Genomic DNA, 24,908 nt, shown 5'->3' on the forward strand with positions numbered 1-24,908 from the left:
GAATTGGAAAACCTACCTGGTCTTTGTGATTGAATCGGTTTTAAATTCACTGCTCAGGGACCTTACAGATAATTGTATGTGTGAGGTTCAGAGATGAGGTAGTCATTCAAAAATCATGTTAAAGACTATTATTGCACACAAAGTGAGTCCATGCAACTTATGTTATTTGTTAATAATTGGTCTACTACTGAACTTATTTAAGCTTGCCATAACAAGGGGTTTGAATACTTATTGACTAAAGACATTTCAGATTTTCATTTTTAATTCATTAGATTGTTTTTTAATGGGGTATTGTGTGTAGGCCAGTGACACAAAATCTCAATGTAATCAATTTAAAATACCGTATATACGGTATACCGAGGTATTTAGAAATAGCCGCCAGATGGTTTTTCAAGGTATTTGGTATTTGGAAATAGCCACCGGATTTTTAAAGATTTGAATAATTGTAGAAACCTAAGTAAATACCTGCAGTCAACTTGTGCAAAACGTTAGGAGCAAAAGCCGATTGCGTTCTTCATTTCACCTGCTCATGTAATTTTCATTATGAAACTTACTGGTAGTCCCCAGTCACATGTTGTTTGTTTATAAGCACACAACAACGAGAGACCGAAGCATTGTGAGTCACTCCCTGTTGTGCATCACGCACCAGGTGATTTAGTTATTGTATCTAATTCACAACTAAATGTTTGTCAGTTGGATATCTTATAACAATTAAGTTAACTGTCTAAAATGAGCTAAATGCTCTGCATTTGTGCATTTGGTTTGCTACCATAGTAGCTAGTTAGCTATCTAGTTAACGTAAACTCACTCACTTTTGTACATCGCCTCGGTCCATACAATTGACCTTATTTTAGCGCCCAAATAATGTAATACTTCCAGATCAACTGTAATGTCAATACCATTGTAAAGCACAATTTCTCCCCTTTCCAACAGAATTCATGCAGAGACCTCCACGCTGCGCGTTTCTGCATGGTTCAAGAAGGCAATGAGCTCCGTCGGGTCTTTAAAAAAATGGCGGGTGGGCAAGCGAAACTAATGCGTGGTAGTGAGAAGGAGAGGAGATGTGTGGGAAAACTGCTTTTTTTCACTCGATCTGTCCAACTTATCACCTTATCGCCTCTAAAATGTAAATAAAACACTATAAAGAGTTTATATAATGTGTCATTACATACCTATTTGAAAGTTTGTGTCGAATTTGAAACAGATTTTTAGGACGGTGCTGAAGTGATCTTCAGAAGTAAACAGCGGCTTTGAGAATCATGATCGCTTGCAGTGATGACGCAAAAAATGACTAGGTATCCCCCCTATCCCCCCTTCACTGTCCATCTTTTGTTTTTAAACGATGAGAGAAGTGCTACACCTGGTGGAGCGAGATTGTAAGACAGAAATAGTTGCTTTACGAGTGCTTTACGTTGCGGCATGATGACATGTAACGGAGGGTCAGTTTTTTTCAACTTTTCTCCAATACTATAGAGCCATTACCATGTCGATCAACGCTTGAATAGAAACGTAGTTCACACCCCAGATTTTGAAGTCAACGCAGTCGCTACAGTCCCATTAGTTCTCTTTGCAGCCTCGTTTGAATGTCGCGGTTGCGCACATTTGTACGGAATGGGGTGAGTTTACATTAAGTGGTTAGCTTCTTCCAAAATCAACCTTCGCTTGGTAACTGCAGAGAATCCCGCCCTGGATCAAGAGCTTGGCTGTCTAATATTTGGTGTGCGTGCAGCCACCTGTGAGTAGCATTTTTTTGATACTTTTAGAACTTTATGAACTGGGATGTCCGTCCTGCAAATCGTTTACAGTGCCTTCAGAAAGTATTCATACCCCTTGACTTTTTTCACATTTTGTTGTGTTACAGCTTGAATATAAAATGGATAAAATGTAGATTTTTTTGTCACTGACCTACACAAATGAATTACAAATGAAAAGCTGAAATGTCGAGTGAATAAGTATTCAACCACTTTGTTATGGCAAGCCTAAAGTTCAGGAGTAGAAATGTGCTAATTTTTTTGTGTGTGCAATAATACTGTTCAACATGTTTTTGAATGACTACCTCATTTCTGCACCTCACGAATATAATTATCTGCAAGGTCCCTCAGTCGAGCAGTGAATTTCAAACACAGATTCAACCACAAAGACCTGGGAGATTTTACAATGCATTGCAAAGGGCACCTATTGGTAGATGGGTTAACTTCTTGGTGGCGGGGCAGAATTTTCACGTTCGGATGAAATGCATGCCCAAATTTAACTGCCTGCTACTCATCCCCAGAATATAAGATATGCAAATTATTGTGGATTTGGATAGAAAACACTGTGAAGTTTCTAAAACTGTTTGAATCATGTCTGTGAGTATAACAGAACTTATTTAGCAGACGAAACCCAGAGGACAAACCATTCAGACTTTTTGTTTTTTTGAGGTCACTCTCTTTTCAATGGGTTTTCATTGGGAATCCAGATTTCTAAAGGGACCTTCTTGCAGTTCCTATCGCTTCCACTGGATGTCAACAGTCTTTAGAAATTGGTTGAGGTTATTCCTTTGTGTAATGAAGAAGTATGGCCATCTTGAACGAGGGTCACTTCAAGTGTACTATTAGATAGAGGCGCGTGACCAGAAAGCTAGCTACAGTTTGTTTTCCTCCTGTATTGAACACAGATCATCCCATCTTCAATTTTAATCGATTATTTACGCAAAAAAATACCTAAAGTTGTATTACAAAAGTAGTTTGAAATGTTTTGGCAGTTTACAGGTAACTTTTGAGATATTTTATAGTCACGTTGCGCAAGTTGGAACCAGTGTTTTTCTGGATCAAACGCGCCAAATAAATGGATATTTTGGAAATATATCGATGGAATTAATCAAACAAAAGGACCGTTTGTGATGTTTATGGGACATATTGGAGTGCCAACAAAAGAAGCTTGTCATATTTAAGGCATAAATTATATTTTTATTTCTGCGTTTTGTGTCGCGCCTGCAGGGTTGAAATATGGTTTCTCTCTTTGTTTACGGAGGTGCTATCCTCAGATAATAGCATCGTTTGCTTTCGCCGAAAAGCCTTTTTGAAATCTGACATCCTGGCTGGATTCACAACAAGTGTAGCTTTAATTTGCTATCTTGCATGTGTGATTTAATGAATGTTAGATTTTTATAGTAATTTATTTGAATTTGGCGCTCTGCATTTTCCCTGGCTTTTGGCCAGGTGGGATGCCCACATATCCTAGAAAGGTATTTTTATTTTTTTGTACCTTTTAGGGATAGGGGGCAGCATTTTCACTTTGGATGAATTGCGTGCCCATAGTGAACTGCCTCCTACTCTGTCCAAGATGCTAATATATGCATATTATAATATTATATTATTATATTATTACTATTGGATAGAAAACACTCTGAAGTTTCTAAAACTGTTAGAATTATGTCTGTGAGTATAACAGAACTCATAGGGCAGGCAAACTTCCAAACAGGAAGTGGAAATTCTGGGGCTGTTTGGTCAACTCATCGCCTATTCACATCCAAATAAGATATGGATCTGTTCGCACTTCCTACGCCTTCCACTAGATGTCAATAGTCAGTAGAACGTGGAATGAAGCATCTAGTGTGATGTGGGACCGGATGGCAGCTATTTGAGTCACTAGTCTGGCAGAATGCCAGTTCCTGGTTACGCGCAGTAGTCATTATGTCGCCTTGCGTTCCATTACTCTGTAGACAAAACGAATGCTCCGGTTGGAACGATATTGGATATATATGATAATAGCATCCTGAAGATTGATTCTCTACTTAGTTTGAGCAGTTTATCCGACCTGGAATATAACTTTTTGAAGTTTTCGTCCGAGTTCGCCTGGACAAGCGCCAGCTTTTGGACATGTGAACTAAACCTGCTAGCAAAAGTAGCTAATTGGACACTAGTAATGGACATTATGGAACAAAACAACGATTTATTGCGGAACTAGGATTCCTTGCACTGCATTCTGATGAAAGATCATCAAAGGTAAGGGAATATTTATGATGTAATTTCGTATTTCTGTTGACTCCAACATGGCGGAGAAATATGTTTATTTCAGATTATTGCATGGTATGCTTTTTTCGTAACACTTTAAAAAAATCTGACACAGCGGTTTCATTAAGAACCAGTGTATCTTTAATTATATGTAAAACATGTATCTTTCATCAAAGTTTATGATGAGTATTTCTGTTATCTGACGTAGCTCTCTAATTACTCCGGATATTTTGGAGGCATTTCTGAACATGGCGCCAATGTAAACCGAGATTTGTGGATATAAATATGCATATTATCGAACAAAACATAAATGTATTGTGTAACATGATGTCATATGAGTGTCATCTGATTAAGATTATCAAAGGTTAGTGATTAATTCTATCTCTAATTCAGCGTTTGTGACTATCTTTGGCTGGGAAAAATGTGGTGGTGATCTAACATAAATCTATGTTGTGTTTTCGCTGTAAAACATAAAAATCAGACACGATGGGTAGATTAACAAGATGTTTATCTTTAATTTGCTGTATTGGACTTGTTAATGTGTGAAAGTGTTAAGAAGTGTGGCTTGGCGAGTCATATTTTGGAGGACGCATGACCCGACCTTCGCCTCTCCCGAGCCCGTTGGGGAGTTGCAGCGATGAGACAAGATGGTAGTCACAAAATTGGGGACACAAAGTGGATAAAAATAAATACAAATTAAATCAAATGTTTGTATGTGTTCGTTAGTATTTAGCTAGCATTTGCTTTGGGATTTACATGTACTTGTTATACCACAAGGTCGGTATGAAGGTATAACAATCTGGATACCACCCCAGCCTAGCATGTGCACAAACACACACACACACACACACACACACACACACACACACACTCCCTCAAAGTCAAATGCATACATCTCCCATATCCCCATGATATTGACAAATAACTCCCATCCCATGATAAATTACGTGCTTTTCACGCAAACAGTGATCAATACTGAAAGGTTTGCGCTCAGGGAAACTATCAGAATTCCATCATTCGTTCATGATAGAAAATGACCTTATAAATTAGTCATGGCACCCCTTCTATATTTATAAAAGCCCATCGATCCCACCCAGACAGTGCTATCACACCTTCTGACTCATTCTCCCTCTCTCTACACCTACCTCTTCCTCCCTCCCTTTCCCTTGTTGCTCCTCTCCTCCCCACCTACTGTTACTAGACTCAAGCAACCACTGTTTTTCCCAGCTAGCTCTGTCACTTTGTTTAATTTTTTTCCCTCCCTCTCTCCCTTTTTTCCTTTCCTCTAACCACCACTGCCTGCCTGCCTTCCCAGCTTTTGTCTCCTCAGCGCTATAGGGATGCTACACCAGCACCCGCCCTCTATTTCTCTCCCTCTGCTCACTAGACTGTCTCATTCATGCAGGCTTTTCAACGCTACCTTGAATTAGCTCAGGGCATCCCCTGGGGTGGGGGGACGCTAAGGTGAAGTACAAAATGTCTCTAGGCTAGCCGTTAGCTACTTTCACTCACTCACTCATACAGTAGACTCATTCATGAAGTGTCCGATTTATATTTTAACTGATGTTGTTTTCTTAGAGACGCTTCATGTAAAAGTTGTGATCCAAAGATCAGAAGGCCTGAATGTACTCATATGAATTCACATTGTGGCTTAAATAAGCTGAGACTGAGAATATGATGCTAGCAATGACACAGAGTGAGTAGGAAGAAATGCATGTGAAGCAAAGGAGAGAGGCGGAGGGAAGGATAGAGAGAGGTGACAATGCTGTAAATATGTTTGTGTGCCCGAACACGCTTCTGTGTGGGTGTGTGCACATGTTGCAGTGTAACAGAACACCGGCCATGCCCAAGCCCGCTGGCTGTGTTGGTGTTTAGCTGTGGTGGTGGCTGAGGTCCAGCATGCAGGAGTCATTCTCCATATCCTTCAGTCCAGTCAGGACAGCCACACAGTCTGTGCCCTGTACTGTCCCCTGCAGCCACATCACAAACGACAAACTGCCAGAAAACATACTGCACTATGACTGCTACACATACACACACTGTCAATAACCCTTGGCAGAAGGTATAATTGTCGTACACCCACCATCACAGCAGGCTAGCTGGCTATAGGCACCATATAACAAAAGCTAAATGTTAACTTCACCACCATCACAGGCTAAGACACACCGAGCAGCAGATTCTCTCGATTCTATATGTCAGGGGTACTCAAGTACTATTTGGGAAGGTCCAGTCACACACATTTCCAAGGTGACATAATGGGATAATGTAATTTATCTGCATAGTAACAAACCCCCACCTCGCAACCCATGCGACCCCAAAAACTGTTCACACACTCCTCTTGTTGGCAAAGAGAAAATGTTGCAGTTTTAAAGCTAACTCCCCACAATTCTACATATTTTGCATGGGGATGTTTTTGTTGTTGTTGTTGCAGTTTTAAAGCTAATTTCCTGCAATTCTATGCATTTTTCCATATCTTATGTGTGTTCATATGACACCAAGGGTCAAAGCCCAACCTGCGATCCGTATTGACCCTGTTCTGGGTCCGGATTCGGTCTGCGGACCACCAGTTGAGTATGGAGGCTATATGTATTGCGATTCGATACTGTGATTTTATTGTGATTCAATGTTTCAAACATATCGCTCACCATATGTCTAATTGGCTCCGTATTTAAAAAGAAGATATTTTGAGATGTTGTCAAAATGATATCGTCAAAAATGATTTCCCGATATGTAACTTTGCCCCCATCACTACATAGAAGCCACATACATACATGAAGCCATAGAACAAACCATATAAATAGGCCAAGCCATATGTACCCATTAGAATGATTCCATATTGTGTAACCTTTATTTAACTAGGCAAGTCAGTTAATTAAGAACAAATTATTATTTCCAATGATGGTCTACCAGGGAACAGTGGGTTAACTGCCTTGTTCAGGGGCAGAATGACAGATTTTTACCTTGTCAGCTCAGGGATTCGATCCAGCAAGCTTTTGGTTACTGGCCCAAAGCTCTAACCACTAGGCTACCTGCCACCCCATATTAACCGGGTCATATATACAAGCCATATAGAGTGCATAAGCCATATGAATAACCCATATGAATATCAATATGCCCCAGATCTTCACTCCTCACCTTCATGGCCCATTTTGACGGTGTCCTCATTGGAGTTGTTGTTGTAGATGAGTACGGCGGAGGCGTTGAAAGCGGAGGCTTTGAGGATCTTCTCTTTGAAGGTGCAGTTGCCGCGCTGCAGCAGGGCCACCCAGTGCCCTGTCCGGGGGGGCACCACGAAGCGAGTGTGGGGGTCGCAGCCCTGGCGGTCCACCACTGGACAGAGGGAAGGAGAGGGGTGGAGTGTTAGGAACCTTAGCAGGCTGTAGAAAAAGGTGAGTGGTGTCAGTGTTTATTTTATTTTTTATTTTATTTCACCTTTATTTAACCAGGTAGGCCAGTTGAGAACAAGTTCTCATTTACAACTGCAACCTGGCCAATATTAAGCAAGTTTATTTGAAGGTCTGCTGATAAACTACTTATAACTCATTAATATGTCATTTAGTAATCAAATAAAGTAATTGTAAATCAAGAGTTAACGCATGGAATGAGTGTGGGGTCCACCCCTGCACTTTACACAGCATTGATAACAGATAACAGATAACAAAGAAATCCATTTTAAAAGAAAACATATGAAGAAAAAAATTAAATAAAACTGTTGCAGATTCTGACATTTGGACTGGTTAGAATCCACATACACACACAAATGTACAACCACAAGGACACACACAGCTCAGTCTCTGTGAGCTGCTTAACCTTTATCAGTGTATAAAGCAGTTTAAACTGCACACAGCTGCCTATGGATAGCAGCCAATGGCTCATATTTCAGTCTAACTATGTAACCCAGTTTAATGCCCTTTTAACAAATCCACAACCAGGAAATCCAGTGCCATATAATGGACCACTAAAGTCCAAGTCACGGATAGAGCAATGACCGAGATGTTTCACCGCATGTATACATCTGAAGCATCCGGTTGGCATTTCCAATCACCACCAAACATGGTGATGAGAGGAAGATAAGTGGGAGACGATCTCAATACAGTTCCCAAAACTAGAATCTGTTAAGAACAGAGTCGACTAAGTTTGGTAGAATTGACCCTTTGCAAAACAAAAAAAAAGAATAATTGTTGTTTAAAAGGAGTGCAAGGTCGAATTGAGTTATTGCACATGCACACTTCACAGAGCGGGCTCTCCCTAACGGAAATACGCAAATACATGCTAGAACGCACCTATAGGATCTCGCAAGCTGTGCCCACCTCCTTGTTTGTTCTGCCCACTATGCTTCACTTGTTCCCACTGGAAACGATAGGCCGTGGTCTATCTTGGGATTGTTATAAAAAATCTTTGGCTAAGAACTGCATGGAGTGAATACTGAGAAGACACAAAAGAAAAAAAGGTTACACTGAATTACAGTGCCTTGCGAAAGTATTCGGCCCCCTTGAACTTTGCGACCTTTTGTCACATTTCAGGCTTCAAACATAAAGATATAAAACTGTATTTTTTTGTGAAGAATCAACAACAAGTGGGACACAATCATGAAGTGGAACGACATTTATTGGATATTTCAAACTTTTTTAACAAATCAAAAACTGAAAAATTGGGCGTGAGGTGGGAGACTCTGTCCATAGGACAACAATCAGTTGTATATTGCACAAATCTGGCCTTTATGGAAGAGTGGCAAGAAGAAAGCCATTTCTTAAAGATATCCATAAAAAGTGTTGTTTAAAGTTTGCCACAAGCCACCTGGGAGACACACCAAACATGTGGAAGAAGGTGCTCTGGTCAGATGAAACCAAAATTGAACTTTTTGGCAACAATGCAAAACGTTATGTTTGGCGTAAAAGCAACACAGCTCATCACCCTGAACACACCATCCCCACTGTCAAACATGGTGGTGGCAGCATCATGGTTTGGGCCTGCTTTTCTTCAGCAGGGACAGGGAAGATGGTTAAAATTGATGGGAAGATGGATGGAGCCAAATACAGGACCATTCTGGAAGAAAACCTGATGGAGTCTGCAAAAGACCTGAGACTGGGACAGAGATTTGTCTTCCAACAAGACAATGATCCAAAACATAAAGCAAAATCTACAATGGAATGGTTCAAAAATAAACATATCCAGGTGTTAGAATGGCCAAGTCAAAGTCCAGACCTGAATCCAATCGAGAATCTGTGGAAAGAACTGAAAACTGCTGTTCACAAATGCTCTCCATCCAACCTCACTGAGCTCGAGCTGTTTTGCAAGGAGGAATGGGAAAAAATGTCAGTCTCTCGATGTGCAAAACTGATAGAGACATACCCCAAGCGACTTACAGCTGTAATCGCAGCAAAAGGTGGCGCTACAAAGTATTAACTTAAGGGGGCTGAATAATTTTGCACGACCATCAGGCTCATGTTGTGTACTAGCCATGCCCTGCTAACCAGTGGATGGCAAAGCTCTTCATTTCAGCAGGAAACCCATGACAAAACATGCTAAGTGCATCTGAAATGGCACCCTGTTCCTTATATAGTTTACTTCTTTTAACATATAGTGCAATACTTTGTGTCAAAAAAATTGCACCCTATATAGTGCACATTTTTTTAGTTTTAAAATAAGGTATGATACTTTTGACAAGGGCCTGCATAGGGCTCTGGTCAAAGGTAGTACACTATAATAATGGGGAGTAGAGTGCCAATTCGGGTAAATAATGTGTAACACGGATGAGTCCCTGTGCATAAGGTCAATCGACCAAATAAACAGGCCAGTCCAAATGTCAGGCTGGTTTAAAGTTAACTACTTTGCGGATATGAAACAGACAGACAATCACAATATCAGTCAAAAATATAAAATTCCCAGTTTTTGCGTCAAAACCAACTTTATAAGAGGTTTTAAAAATAGGTTCTATCTGACTGTAAATTCCATGATGGCATTGTTGGCAGAATAGATGGGTGCAGTTCAATGTATGATTAATATAATTCACCAATACATTTCTTGGTAGTCCAAAAGATATTGCCATCAGGTTGTAAATTATAGCTGGCCTGGTACATTGTTTGCTTCCTCCACCCTTTCGGGATACACGGTTTCAGTTTCAATGACTCAATATTTTGAACAGAAACTGACAGCTGTAACTAAGGCTGGGAATGTCAATACAATCAAACTAGCAAGGGCAATGATCAAACACAAGGCCTGGGGGCCGAATAGGACACACAAGCAAGTATAAATGAGTCAACAGTTGAATCATCTACTTTATGAAATTACAGCCTGATAGGGAAAGGGGGATACCTAGTCAGTTGTCCAACTGAATGTATTTAACTGAAATGTGTCTTCCGCATTTAACCCAACCCCTCTGAATCAGATGCGCTCGCGGCGGTAAATCAAACTTCAATTGGGCTGCTTTCGTGAATGCCGTTTACAGCCGAGGGAATGTGTGATAGAAAAATGACATATTTACCTGATTTGTTTGAGTACAGCGCCCTTAACCACTGCGCCACCCGGCAGGCGACTACAATACATTTTGGGTGCACCATACAGCAATGCTGCATTCAACCGCACCGGTGATTCATGCAGCGCAATTTTTTAAAAACATGTTAAAGTTTAAATGTTACAACAAATATATAGCTACATTTGTTATTTGGAGGTATTAAATACTTTTTTTTATTCGGGTCGCAGCATTTTATGCACATCTGCAAGCATAGCAGCAAAGGCTGGTATAATATTATGTATATCTTCTTTAGTTTTAATATGTTAAAATGCTACATACAGCATCTTATGTACATAATTGGACATTATAAAAGGACCATATTTTTTCTAATAAAACAATGGTCAGTTTGGGTCGCAGTAGCATGTTTTTTAGTGTAAAAACAAATAGGCCATGTCTGGCCCGCAAATTTGTTGTGTATTTTTAATATGGCTCGTGCACTGATTGAGTTGGACACCCCTGGGCTAGCGTATCTGTTTACGTAGCTAGCTATTTATTTAGCAAGCTAAAAACAAGGAGCCTAACCAAAGACACTTATAGCTAAGAATATGTTGATGATGAAGTGAACATGACCTTCCTCATGCAAGATCAATATGTGAAATCTAAATCAACTCAAATCATGATTGATTATATAAAACTCATTGAGATATTGTAAAAGGACGACGATATGGTTTATTATATTTACATCATCAAGGTTGTGCGAAGAATGACATTGATAAAAAGGGAAAATGCTGCACAGTCTTTTCCATTGACTGTGCGTTTTATATGGATTAGATCACAAATCCATTTAGGGTGGTTTTGGCGATTTGACTTCTATTGTCCGGCCAGTGCCCTTGACCTACCTTGAGGGTTTACACCCTGTAGTGTCATCTAACCTCCCTCTCTCTTCTCTGCCTTAATACTTCAAAGGCACATGAACACCCAAAAGCTCTTTCCTGGAATTTGGCCCAGATAAAACTCAACATCATTTGTATTCTTTATTTTTTTCAAGGAAGGAGAGTGCCAAAAAAAAAGAAAAGCTAAGAGTCATCGTTTAAAAAAAAGAGACAATGCAATTTGCGGCAAATGTCCCCTCCCCTCTTCATTGCTCCATGGTCTAATTCGAATTGCCTGCTTCCGACCCTGTCTGGGAAAGTGAGGAAGGAAATGCACACAGATGGGAATGCAATCTTAATAAGCCGCCTTCCAGGTGAATCGTGGCAGATTAATTTCAGCCACTATCGTTGTGGTGTCAGCAATATCCCGTTCCTGAACATTTATGAGAGTACCAGTAGCAAACATTCAAGGGAAAATGGCTTTACAGCACAGGTTCTCATAGTGCTCCAATCATTTGCACATATTGATTGAGCCCGGTTTTTAGCTACATTTGATGGTTTTGGCGCCTAGTAGTGACAGTTCAGGTCTGCCTTAGATGCATTGGAATTGGTAGTTGGGGCATGCTCATGCACATACCCACCCACAAACAATGGTCCATACTGTATCTATTTCAGGGCTGACATTGGATGGCTAAGCCACCCTGACTCTGAAAATGATGAAGTGGGCCTACTGTTGGGAGAGATACAGGAAGCACAGTATTCCGTCTCATATGAGGCGATGGGATCAAATCAAAAGGCTTGCAATATGACCCAGTAAAGCTGTAAGTAAAGCGCTATGCGCACACACACAAATGTTGGGCAATACTGGCCTGAAAGCAATGCACACAGTATGACAAAAATCCCAGAAGCTTTTTTGCCATCAACACTCATTAGATTGGTAGACAGTAATTAAGGGTCACTGACAGTTTGTTTTAATCGTCGTCGACATTCTAAAGTTGGGCTATAGTCGAAAGATGTGAATTGAACACCCACACCACATGATAAGCAGAGTATTTGTGACCCGTTTCAGGAAGCTAGGCGTATGTCGACTTCATAGGAGAGTTATTTGAACACATTTTATTAATAAAAAAAATGCCTTCTGGAACATGTGAACTTTCATGTACCTTAATAACAAACTTGTATGCCATCTGTAAATACATATACTGTACAATTGTTCAATTACAAGCTTAATTTGTTTAGCCACAGAAAAAGGCAGGAACCTTCTCGCTAGCCATGACTGGATGAGATAATGGATGGGCTGAACATGCTGAGAGATTAGTTTGGATTGGTCTGCCATGTAGCATGCTCCTGTCTATAACAAAAGCTGCTCAGTATACATAGGCAATCCTTGCTACCGCAGCATTTTTTAAAGATATAACATTAGCCATGGAGAACTGCTAAAGTGTTGCTACTGCTCTCAACATTGCTGGCCAGAATTTACCAGACGTTATCTGTTAGGGGTGCGTACTGGCGGCAGAGAAGTCAGGAGAGCAAAAACTGTGTTTCCAAACAGCGCAGTTTAATAACAAAAAAAAAACAACGGAAAACAGAACAATCAAATAATGGGTACATAACCTGATGCACACCAGGACAGACGTGCACAAGCACTTACAATAAACAATCACAGAGAAGGACATGAGGGGGAACAGAGGGTTAAATACACAACATGTAATTGATGGGATTGGAACGAGGTGTGATGGAAGACAAGACAAAACCAAAGGAAAATGAAAAGAGGATCAGCGATGGCTAGAAGGTAGATCGCCGAACGCCGCCCGAACAAGGAGAGGGACAAACTTCGGCGGAAGTCGTGACACTATCGACAAAGATCAGTGGGAAAAAGTTGTTGGACAACTTTCTGTACACGGTCAGTGTGAACTGGAGTGACTTGACACAATGCGGGCCAAACAAAATGTCTGCCATGAAATGTTAATCCATGTATATGGGTCAGAGTCTAGCTACATTTCTAATTTGGTCAGAAAGTCGTTTTCATTGCAAGCTTGCTGGCTCGCTAGATAACTTTACATGTATGATCTGTGTAGTAATATTATTTGTTTCTCATAATCTACAACGCGATTTGCATTGTTAGATATAGCCTAATGTTAGCTAGCTAGCTAACATTGAACATAGATGCTTAGCTTTAGCTACCTCCAGATTCATACTACAGCATCTCATGCGTGGTGGCTAGCTATGACAATCCGTTTGTGTTGCTAGTAGTATGGGTTGGGATTATGGCTCAATGTTTAGCTACCTACATGTCTAAACAAAATACTCCACTTTGTCAGGTGATTACATGACCCATCACGTTAGCCAGGTGTGCCTGGGGGTGATTACGGCCATCTATTGTATTTCATGAACATGTCTAGACGGTAGTGACCCATCCACTTAGCTAGTTGTGGCTGTGGGGTGGTTACAGCATTTCTTTCACATTACCCATCAATTTAGACAAGTGTGTCAGGGGTGTGCCGACATGGCCATACTCGTAATTGTATCCGTAAATTGACAGTTGATAGTTGGATCGGAAAAAAAGATAGTGTTTGAATATGTCTAAATAGATGTTGGCAAAATATCTCCCTGCACATTATCACTGCAAAAAAGCTGAGGATTAGTAGCAGCGTGCGGAAGGGTGGGTGGGTGTGTCTGTGTGTCTCCTCAATTTGCAGAGGGCAGCCAAGTTTGCTGTCACTCAGTCAGAATGGGCATTAATATTTCATATGTTTTCCCTACCCTTGCCACACTTGTTAGATATTATGCACATTGATAGCAAACGTCCTCGCCATGTGATGTATCATAGTAGCAGGCAGCAGCAATCTAAACGATCAGACCGAAAACATGCAAGGAAAAGTGATCGGGAGAAATTATGAAGCGAGTGGACAGGGAAATAGAGCTTCACTCTTTCCAATCAGAGCAGCAGGATCAACGCAATGCCCACCCTTCTCTTTACAGACAGGCAAACTAGCCAGTTTAGTTATTAGACCACACACCCACACACGACTGCCTCAAAGACAGTACAGTATGGTTTAGAAATTGTGACTGAAACATGAGAAACATGCTTGCTGGAACAATATTTTTTTTATCTAGACATTTTCTATTTCTGATATTGCTACTATGCAAATATGCAAGTAACCATTTCACCGTACCATTTACACCTTCTGTATCCTGTGCATGTGACAAATACACTTTTAATTGATATAGTGTGTGTTTACCAGAGATGGTAATGTGAAGAACAACATGACCTGCACCAAAGTCAGACTAAGACATAGGCAAAGGACTAGATAAAGTGTATTTTTACCTGGAATTTTTCATTTCACTTGACCACTTTTAGTCTTGAAATCTTTGGTCGTTTGACACGACTCACTCTGTTTAGCACATGGCCTCACATGTGAATCCTTAAAAAGATGGGCGGGCTAGGGGTTAAAGGTTCACCCATCTTGAACGTTATATTGTTTTTGTGCAACTCTGCGTGATGTTCTATTGATTTCCTCTGTCATTTCATGTGTATCTGAGTTATTGATGTTCAAGCAGGCAGAAATCCGTCTGGTATGACGTAGCACTCTGATAGAATTGCTCTCACTACACACTGGAAGTTAATAGGAATACGACTTTTAGATTGCGAAACTGTCTATCACACATGTCAGATTTAATTTCTGGCCGATGTCATAACTCGGTAGGATGTCTTCTCTCGAATGAGCCATTGATCAAATGTTTTTGATATTCCTACCTCGAGAAATGTTTGTCTGCTAGTTCAGTCCAGGGTGCATTGCATGGTTCTGTTGCTAGAAATATTATTCGAAAGGAGATAGAAATCATATTACGCCCCGTCCATGCTGCATCACGCAGTTGCTAAGCTAATCGCCACGCAATCCCTTCTCAAAGTCAGTGTATATGTCGAGAAACAGGCACATTTTCCTCAGCTATACGATATTCTAAAGCTATACAATATTACAGATAGCAAGTTAATTATCTCACATCTCAGAAAATATTTGTAATGTTATACTTCTTGTTGACGAAATGCCTGCTAATGTTGGTTTTGGAGCTAGCGCTTAATAGACTTCCATTAACCCCTTGAAAGAGAGCGCTCCTTGTCCTAGAATCGCCCAGAATGCACCATGTGGCCCATTGACGTAGCATGGGCAACGTTGCCCATCTCCTCAAAAGTACACTGCTCCAAAAAATAAAGGGAACACTAAAATAACACATCCTAGATCTGAATTATTGAAATATTCTTATTAAATACTTTTTTCTTTACATAGTTGAATGTGCTGACAACAAAATCACACAACAATTCTCAATGGAAATGTATCAACACATGGAAGTCTGGATTTGGAGTCACACTCACAATTAAAGTGGAAAACCACACTACAGGCTGATCCAACTTTGATGTAATGTCCTTAAAACAAGTCAAAATAAGGCTCAGTAGTGTGTGTGGCCTCCACGTGCCTGTATGACCTCCCTACAACGCCTGGGCATGCTCCTGATGAGGTGGCGGATGGTCTCCTGAGGGATCTCCTACCAGACCTGGACTAAAGCATCCGCAAACTCCTGGATGATGTCCCAGATGTGCTCAATTGGATTCAGGTCTGGGGAACGGGCGGGCCAGTCCATAGCATCAATGCCTTCCTCTTGCAGGAACTGCTGACACACTCCAGCCACCTGAGGTCTAGCATTGTTTTGCATTAGGATGAACCCAGGGCCAACAGCACCAGCATATGGTCTCACAAGGGGTCTGAGGATCTCATCTCGGTCGGGCCCTCATACCTCCCTCATGGAGTCTGTTTCTGACCGTTTGAGCAGACACATACACATTTGTGGCCTGCTGGAGGTCATTTTGCAGGGCTCTGGCTGTGCTCCTCCAGCTCCTCCTTGCACAAAGGCGGAGGTAGCGGTCCTGCTGCTGGGTTGTTGCCATCCTACGGCCTCCTCCACGTCTCCTGATGTACTGGCCTGTCTCCTGGTAGCGCCTCCATGCTCTGGACACTACGCTGACAGACACAGCAAACCTTCTAGCCACAGCTCGCATTGATTTGCCATCCTGGATGAGCTGCACTACCTGAGCCACTTGTGTGGGTTGTAGACTCTGTCTCATGCTACCACTAGAGTGAAAGCACCGCCAGCATTCAAAAGGGAGCAAAACATCAGCCAGGAAGCATAGGAACTGAGAAGTGGTCTGTGGTCCCCACCTGCAGAACCAGTCCTTTATTGGGGGTGTCTTGCTAATTGCCTATCATTTCCACCTGTTGTCTATTCCATTTGCACAACAGCATGTGAAATGTATTGTCAATCAGTGTTGCTTCCTAAGTGGACAGTTTGATTTCACAGAAGTGTGATTGACTTGGAGTTACATTGCGTTCTTTAAGTGTTCCCTTTATTTTTTTGAGCAGTGTATATCTGCCGTTGCGAATGTCAGACACGACTCTGTGGCACATTGATCTGCAGGTTGAACATGGTGAGATTGTAGATTCCTAAATTGATAATGCAGATTTTTTTTTTTGCCGATTCTACAGCTATCTAGCTACTTTACATGCTGATATTGTCTTTGGTATTATTTTGTGTAGCTACATTTGCATTCTGGATTTTGTAGTTGACTTGAGCGGCAACAGATTTCCACAACGATTTTCCAAGCTACCAACCTTATTATAATAGCAAAATGAAACATTTGTTCACAAGAAATTGTATTCTCACATATTAGTATTATTTAACACTGTAAATTAAAGGAATGAGTGGTTTTGAGTGGATGTTTCCTTTAAGATGGTGTGAACGATGCTCAATAGGAGTTGACAAATAAGAGCTCTCCAGTAGCTGTACCAAAAACATTCAAGGGCCATTTTCTCAAAAGTGGAGTTACAAGTTAATCAGCTTTCAAAGCATAATTACTTTCCCATTGTTCCCCAAACTGCAGTGTATGACATACAATTTAGTAGCTCTGAGTCTCTACCTTCATCCAATCTTTTTTTATTTATTTATTTTTATTAATTTTTTTAAATCGGGCTCCGAATCAAGGCAGTGGGTAACATTTCCGCTTGAAATAATGAAGTAACCTCTATTCTTTTCACCTGAGGTAAGTTTATATAAAATACGTTGACCGACATCTGAACTGATAAGCCAATTGACAAATAGAAATTCAACCAATGGAGGCATGGCCTAGTTCTCAGGCTTAAAAACCCTACATGTATGCATGGTGGAACCGTCAGAGCATTTGCAGTAGCTCTTATAGCAAAGGCCCTTGAAAACAAATTAGGCTGTGACTTTTTCCACATTCTGTTGTGTTGTGTTAAATTGAGATTTTGTGTCATTGGCCTACACACGATACCACATAATGTCAAAGTGGAATTATGTTTATTTTTTAATTAATAAAAAATCAAAAGCTGAAATGTCTTGAGTCAGTAAGTATTCAACCCCTTTGTTATGGCAAATTTGCTTAACATGTCACATAATAAGTTGCATGGACTGTGCAATAATAGTGTTTAATAGTGTTTAACAACAAAGCGTTATGTTTGGGCCAAATCCAACACATCACTGAGTACCACGCTTCATATTTTCAATGGCGATGGCTGCATCATGTTATGGTATGCTAGACTAGGGAGTTTAATCAACAACAACAACAAAATTACAGAATACGCAAAATCCTAGAGGAGAATATTGCTCAGTCTGCTTTCCAACAGACACTGGGAGACATTCACCTTCCAGCAGAACAATAACCTGAAACACAAGGCCAAATATACACTGGAATAGCTTACCAAGACGATATTGAATGTTCCTGAGTGGCCTAGTTACAGTTGTCTTAAAAATGGCCTGGAAATCTATGGCAAGACTTGAAAATGGCTGTCGAGCAATGATCAACAACCAACTTGACAGAGCTTGAAGAATTTTGTGCACAAAGAAGAATAATGTGCAACTATTGTACAAGGAAGGTGTACAAAGCTCTTACAGACTTACCCAGAAAGACTCGCCTGGAATCGCTGCCAAAAGGTGATTCTAAAGTGTATTGACTCAGGGAGTGAATACTTATGTAAATTCGATTTCTGTATTTAATTTGCAATAAATGTGCAAACAGTTCTAAAAACATTTTCACTTCGTCATTATGGGCTATTGTGTGTCGGTGGGTGAGAAAACACATGAAACATTTGTTAATTCAGGCTGTAACACAATTAAATGTGGAACAAGTCAACTACTTTCTGTCGGCACATGTCACCACAATGACGATTCTGAAGTTCGCAACAGGGTCATTTTCACTCCTACTAATTTCTGAGAGTTGCGGTGCAATTCAGAACTATGTTTTTTTTTTGCCCCCAAGGACAGCACTCGTCATCCACGGGCCTTGTACAGAAAATAAGACATCTCGTGGTGCACTTCAATTTGACACTGCCCATATGTATTTCTGCAGAGCCTTCTTGGGTGATATATTCCATTGGAAGAAGACCGATGCAATGCTTTGCTGTTAAGCTGAGTTACTTGCTAGCCACTGATAGTGTCTTCATAATAGAGTGTGTGGGGTGACTCAGAGCAATGTTGCACTATGCAGCGAGAGAACACAAACAGAAAGTGTGAATCTGCGACAAGACCCACAAGACAGTAAACCAGCTTCTGGTATTGTGGTGAGAATAGACAATGCTTTGCACACAGATCTTGTGTATCTCCTGTTGCACAAGGCTTTAAATGGCACATGTCAAATGTGGGATGTTGTGAAACGCATTGGTATTAAACTGAGACATACAGTACTTTTGCAAAATGCAAGACTTGTTCAACATTTTCTGTGTGACCTAAATATTTATGTTTTCTGGGTGACCTAAATATTGACTGGATTTCATCAAGCTGCCCACTCAAGAAAAAGCTTAAAATTGTAACCATTGCCTGCAGCCTGGTTCAGGTTATTAGTCAACCTACCAGGTTATTAGAAAACTTAGACAACAACAAATTCTGAACATACACATCCATGCATAACTGACCAAACGTAGAAAGACAAGCATTGTAATGTTGATTTCCATAAAGTGAGTGTGGAAGAGGTGAAACAATTATTTTTGTCTATCAACTATGGCAAGCCACCTTGGTCTGACAACTTGGATGGAAAATTACTGAGGATGACAGTGGACGATATTGCCTCTCCTATTTACCGTCTCTTCAATATAAGCCTATAGGATAGTGTGTGCCCTGAAGCCTAGAGGGAAACAAAAGTTATTCCGCTACCTGAGAATAGCAAAGAACTCTTTAGTGGCTCAAACAGCCGACCAATCAGCCTGTTACCAACCCTTAGTAAACTTTTGAAAAAAACTTGTGTTTGACCAGGTACAATGCTATTTGCTACAGTAAACAAATTAAGCACGCTTATAGGGAAGGGCACTTAGCATATATGGCACTACACAAATGAATGATGATTGGCTGAAAGAAATTGATAATATAAAGATTGTTGGGAGCTGTTTAGTTAGACTTCAGTGCAGCTTTTGACATTATTGACCATAAAAGGCTGCTGGAAAAACATATGTGTTGTGGCTTTATATCCCTTGCAGTCATGTGGTCAGGTGCCACAAAGAGGGATTTAGGAAAATTACAATTGGCCCAGAACAGGTCAGCACGGCTGGCCCTTAAATGTACATGGAGAGCTAACATGAATAATATGCATGTCAACCTCTACTGGCTCAAAGCAGTGGAAAGACTGCTGAGTTAACAAGTACTGATGAAGTCAAAAAAAGAAACGTCCTGTCACTGTCAACTGCGTTTATTTTCAGCAAACTTAACATGTGTAAATATTTGTATGAACATAACAAGATTCAACAACTGAGACATAAACTGAACAAGTTCCACAGACATGTGACTAACAGAAATAGAATAATGTGTGTGGGGGGGGGGGGGGGGGGGTCAAAATCAAAAGTAACAGTCTGTATCTGGTGTGGCCACCAGCTGCATTAAGTACTGCAGTGCATATCCTTCTCATAGACTGCACCAGATCTGCCAGTTCTTGCTGTGAGATGTTACCCCACTCTTCCACCAAGGCAAGTTCCTGGACATTTCTGGGGGGAATCCGATCACCATCCTTTCAAACAGGTCCCAGACGTGCTCAATGGGATTATGATCCGGGCTCTTCGCTGGCCATGGCAGAACACTGACATTCCTGTTTTGCAGGAAATCTAGCACAGAACGAGCAGTATGGCTGGTGGCATTGGCATGCTGGAGGGTCATGTCAGGATGAGCCTGCAGGAAGGGTACCAGGGGAGGAGGATGCCTTCCCTGCAGCGCACAGAAGTGAGATTGCCTGCAGACCGCCCCAGACCATGACGGACCCTCCACCTCCAAAATCGATCCCGCTCCAGAGTACAGGCCTCGGTGTAACGCTTATTCCTTCAACGATAAACGCGAATCCGATATCACCCCTGGTGAAACAATATCGCGACTTGTCAGTGAAGAGCACTTTTTGCCAGTCCTGTCTGCTTCAGCGACGGTGGGTTTGTGTCCATAGGCGACGTGTTGTTACACGTGGTCTGCCACTGCGAGGATGATCAGCTGTCCGTCCCGTCTCCCTATTGCACTGTCTTAGGCGTCTCACAGTACGGACATTGCAATGTATTGCCCTGGCCACATCTGCAGTCCTCATGCCTCCTTGCAGCATACCTAAGGCACATTCATGCAGATGTGCAGGTACCCTGGGCATCTTTCTTTAGGTATTTTTAAGTCAGTAGAAAGGCCTCTTTAGTGTCCTAACTTTTCTTAACTGTGATCTTAATAGCCTACCATCTGTAAGCTGTTAGTGTCTTAACAATCGTTCCACAGGTGCATGTTCATTAATTGTTCATGGTTTATTGAACAAGCATGGGAAACAGTGTTTAAACCCTTTACAATGAAGATCTGTGAAGTTATTTGGATTTTATGAATTATCTTTGAAAGACAGGGTCCTGAAAAAGAGCTGTTGATTTTTTTGCTGAGTTTATTTGTGAGAGGTATTGACATGTTGAATGCACCGAGCTGTCTGTTTAAACTACTAGCACACAGCTCGAATACCCATGCCTACCACACAAGACCTGCCACCAGAGGTCTCTTCACAGTCCCCCAGGACTATGGGAGGCGCACAGTACTACATAGAGCCATGACATGGAAATCTATTTGAACTAATGCAAGAAGTAAAATCTGATGTTAAAAAAAAACAACATTTGACTTGGGCAGTACACCGGAAATAGCCATGGGATTGTTTTTCAAAATCGTCAATATCGTTGCAACTATTTCTTTTAAGTTTTTCTATACATTTTCATATTTGTAGCTATTTTTTAAGTGAATAACTGCAGTCAAAGTTAGGAGATGAAACAGATTGTGTTCTTTATTTCAGCGGTCACATTATTTTACATTATGAAGAGAGAATAGCTGAGCCAGTCACGTGTTTTTTTGTAAATAGCACAACAGGAGAAAGCGGGAGCAGGCGAGTCCAGCTGTGTATTGACAGGGGTTGCGGTTTATATTGAAAGTCAACAGTGTTTTTTTTGCTTCAATAGAGTGATCAGGGACATGCAACTATCGTTTTCCTTCACAGAATATACATTTGTGCAACACATTCGGCAGAAAATAACTTCATTTCCATCCGATGACAGAAGTGCAACGCTATTCGGCTGGGAGTTACAAGTAAATGAGCTTACAACGAGAAAGCAAGGTCCTTTTAGTAGTGGCCTGAGGGCGCACAATGTGTGGTAAAATCTATTGTGAAATGTATTGTGGTGTATTTAAAATTATGCTGGAACCCAGGAAGAGTAGCTGCTACTGCTAATAATAAATACAAATACAAATCAGCCTTCAAAAAGTATTCACACTCCTAGACTTTTTCCACATTTTGCTGTGTTACATCCTGAATTGAAAAATTAAAGTCAAAGTGAAATTATGTTTTTAGAAATTAAAATTAAAAGCTGAAATGTATTTCGCCAATAAGTATTCAACCCCTTTGTGATGGCAAGCCTAAACAAGTTTAGGAGTAAACATGTGCTTAACAAGTCACATAATAAGTTGCATGGACTCACTACGTGTACAATATTTAACATGATTTTTGAATGACTACCTTACCTCTGTACCCCACACATACAGATAATTGTAAGGTCCCTCAGTCGAGCAGTGAATATCAAACACAAAGAAGGAGGCATTGAATATCCCGTTGAGCATTGTGAAGTTATTTATTACAATTTGGACGGTGTATCAATGCACCCAGTCACTACAAAATACAGGCGTCCTTCCTAACTCAGCTGTCGAAGAGGAAGGAAACCGCTTAGGGATTTTATCATGAAGCCAAAGGTGACTTTAATACAGTTAGTTTATTGGCTGTGATAGGAGAAAACGGAGGAACGATGTATTTACTTCACAATAATAACCTAAATGACAGAGTGAAAATTAGGAAGGCTGGACTGAATGCAAATATTCCAAAACATGCATCCTGTTTGCAATAAGGCAAAAAAAAATTGACAAATATATCGATTTCTTTTAAAAATGCTAGAATTTTTCTTCCACTGTGATATTATATTATTTTGTGTAGATCGTAGACAAAAATGACAAATCCATTTTAATCCCACTTTGTAACAACAAAATGTGGAAGAAGTCAAGGGGTGTCAATACTTTCCGAATGGCACTGTATATTTACCAGATTAGTTTTCAACCAAGAAAGCTCTCAGAACATGGCTAGTGCTATTTATTAAAGCTACAGTTTTAACTTCACAGTTCCAGTAAACCACTTGTCTGTGGGACTCCTCCAGTTCCACACTCCCCGAGGATTGCTCTCCCTCAAAGCTCAGACTTCTGTTTAATGAATGAGTTAGCGTAATGGTGGTGGGGAGCAGGATAACCATTGGAATCACATAACCTCGCCTGACTCACTCGGCTTAGTGGGCTCGGCTCACATAGGTGACAGAGAGCCAGCAGGACCACTGTGAGGTAACAGGAACACCAACGTCACAGCTGAACCCTCTTAAGGTCAAGGTCAAGGTTATTATAACCTACATATTACTGCTAATAATCTAATATTCAGAATAACTGATTAAAAAAATTATATAAAAAAATTCTGCCGATATTTACACGTCTACTTTGTAAGTGTGTGAGTGAGGAGGAAAACTCATCCAATTTTGCCATGAATGTCAATCCCTTGGGCATCATACTGTATAAGTAACAACACACTGTACAAAAGTCATGGTCAAATGACAAAGGCAAACTAAATTTGAGTGACATCTTCCCCAAACCTGCTCCGTTTCCTTCCAGAGGCAACCAATTGGGGTATATTCTATATCCCAACATGGCCAATGTACAGTGAAACTCCAGAGAGATGATGACAGAGTGTAGGCTGCTGCCCTTTGTTCTAACATTCATCTCGTCTGTGGTTAGGCTGGTGCGTCCAAGGCAATTTAACGGCACATTTTCTCCTTAATGCTGCGGATGGAGCGCTCTGTTCGACCCACCAACCTCCAACCAATCAAAATGGCTCATCCGTCATCATCACTGAAGGCTTAGGAGACTGCTCTCTCTCTGTCTGCTTCAGAGCTGCCCCCCCCCCCTCCTCCTCACATTCACAGAGCCACAGCTAGCAGCCCGCAGATACTGTGGCAGCACACAATGGAAATAATACACTGCAGTCTAATAGCAGAACACCGGATGGAACTCCACTACCAAGGCTTTCATTAGTCACCACTGACTAAGGGTGTTTTCACACATAGTTCTGAGCTATAGTTTGAAACAGTGTTTGATTATTAGTTACATAGAATTATTTTCTAATTTGGTCCGGTTGGTTTCACATTGCCAAATGTCAAACAAACTGAAATGCCTAAACAATACCACGCGTTCATGCAAGCCATTTGTTTATTGGAGAAAAATGCTCACATTTAATCCATCTATGATTAGCAAGAAGCATACCTTGTGTCCAAAAACATCATTTTACTTTCGCTTTGGTCTTCAAAAAACATGCGGGAAGAATAGCCAATCTAACTGCGTCTATATTCAGTAGCCTATATCCCTGGTATAGCCCCCGTCTCCCCTAATCTTACTACTGCTCTTCCCTGCAGTCCCTAGGAGGGGTGCATCACTTGAGTGAGTTGAGTCACAGACGTGATCTTCCTGTCCGGTTTGCGTCTGTTCGGTGGAGAAGATCTTTGTGGGCCATACTCAGCCTTGTCTCAGGGTAGTAAGTTGGTGGTCTGTTGATATCCCTTTAGTGGTGTGGGAGCTGTGCTTTGGCAAAATGGGTGTGGTTATATCCTGCCTGGTTGGCCCTGTTCGGGGATATCGTCGGACGGGGCCACAGTGTCCCCCGACACACCCGTCTCAGTCTCCAGTATCTATGCTGCAATAGTCTTTGTGCCGGGGGGCTAGGGTCAGTCTGTTATATCTGGTGTAATTCTCCTGTCTTATCTGGTGTCCTGTGTGAATTTAAGTATGCTCCCTCTAATTCTCTCTCTCTCTCCCAGAGGATCTGAGCCCTTGGATCATGCCTCAGGACTACCTGGCCTGATGACTCCTGGCTGTCCCCAGTCCGCCTGGTCGTGCTGCTGCTCCAGTTTCAACTGTTCTGCCTACGGCTAGGGAACTGTGACCTGTTCACCGGAC

The 24,908-nt window shown here is 41.1% G+C and overlaps 1 protein-coding gene across 9 annotated transcripts in view; it reads right to left on the reverse strand.

The window, feature by feature from the left end:
* The window catches only part of rnf130 (ring finger protein 130), a 71,483-nt gene that overhangs the window by 35,932 nt on the left and 10,643 nt on the right, over nt 1-24,908 (reverse strand). For all 9 annotated transcript variants that reach the window (XR_016491682.1, XR_016491687.1, XR_016491685.1 and 6 more), the window contains exon 3: nt 7,131-7,325. Coding sequence is in view for 3 of the 9 variants with exons in the window: in XM_021584093.3 (XP_021439768.1) it covers nt 7,131-7,325 (195 nt within the window). In the remaining 6 variants the exon portion in view is untranslated. The remainder of the gene's footprint in view (nt 1-7,130; nt 7,326-24,908) is intronic.

Source organism: Oncorhynchus mykiss, chromosome 25 (genome assembly GCF_057628025.1).
Source record: "Oncorhynchus mykiss isolate SJ-2025 chromosome 25, ASM5762802v1, whole genome shotgun sequence".
Classification (NCBI taxonomy): domain Eukaryota; kingdom Metazoa; phylum Chordata; class Actinopteri; order Salmoniformes; family Salmonidae; genus Oncorhynchus; species Oncorhynchus mykiss.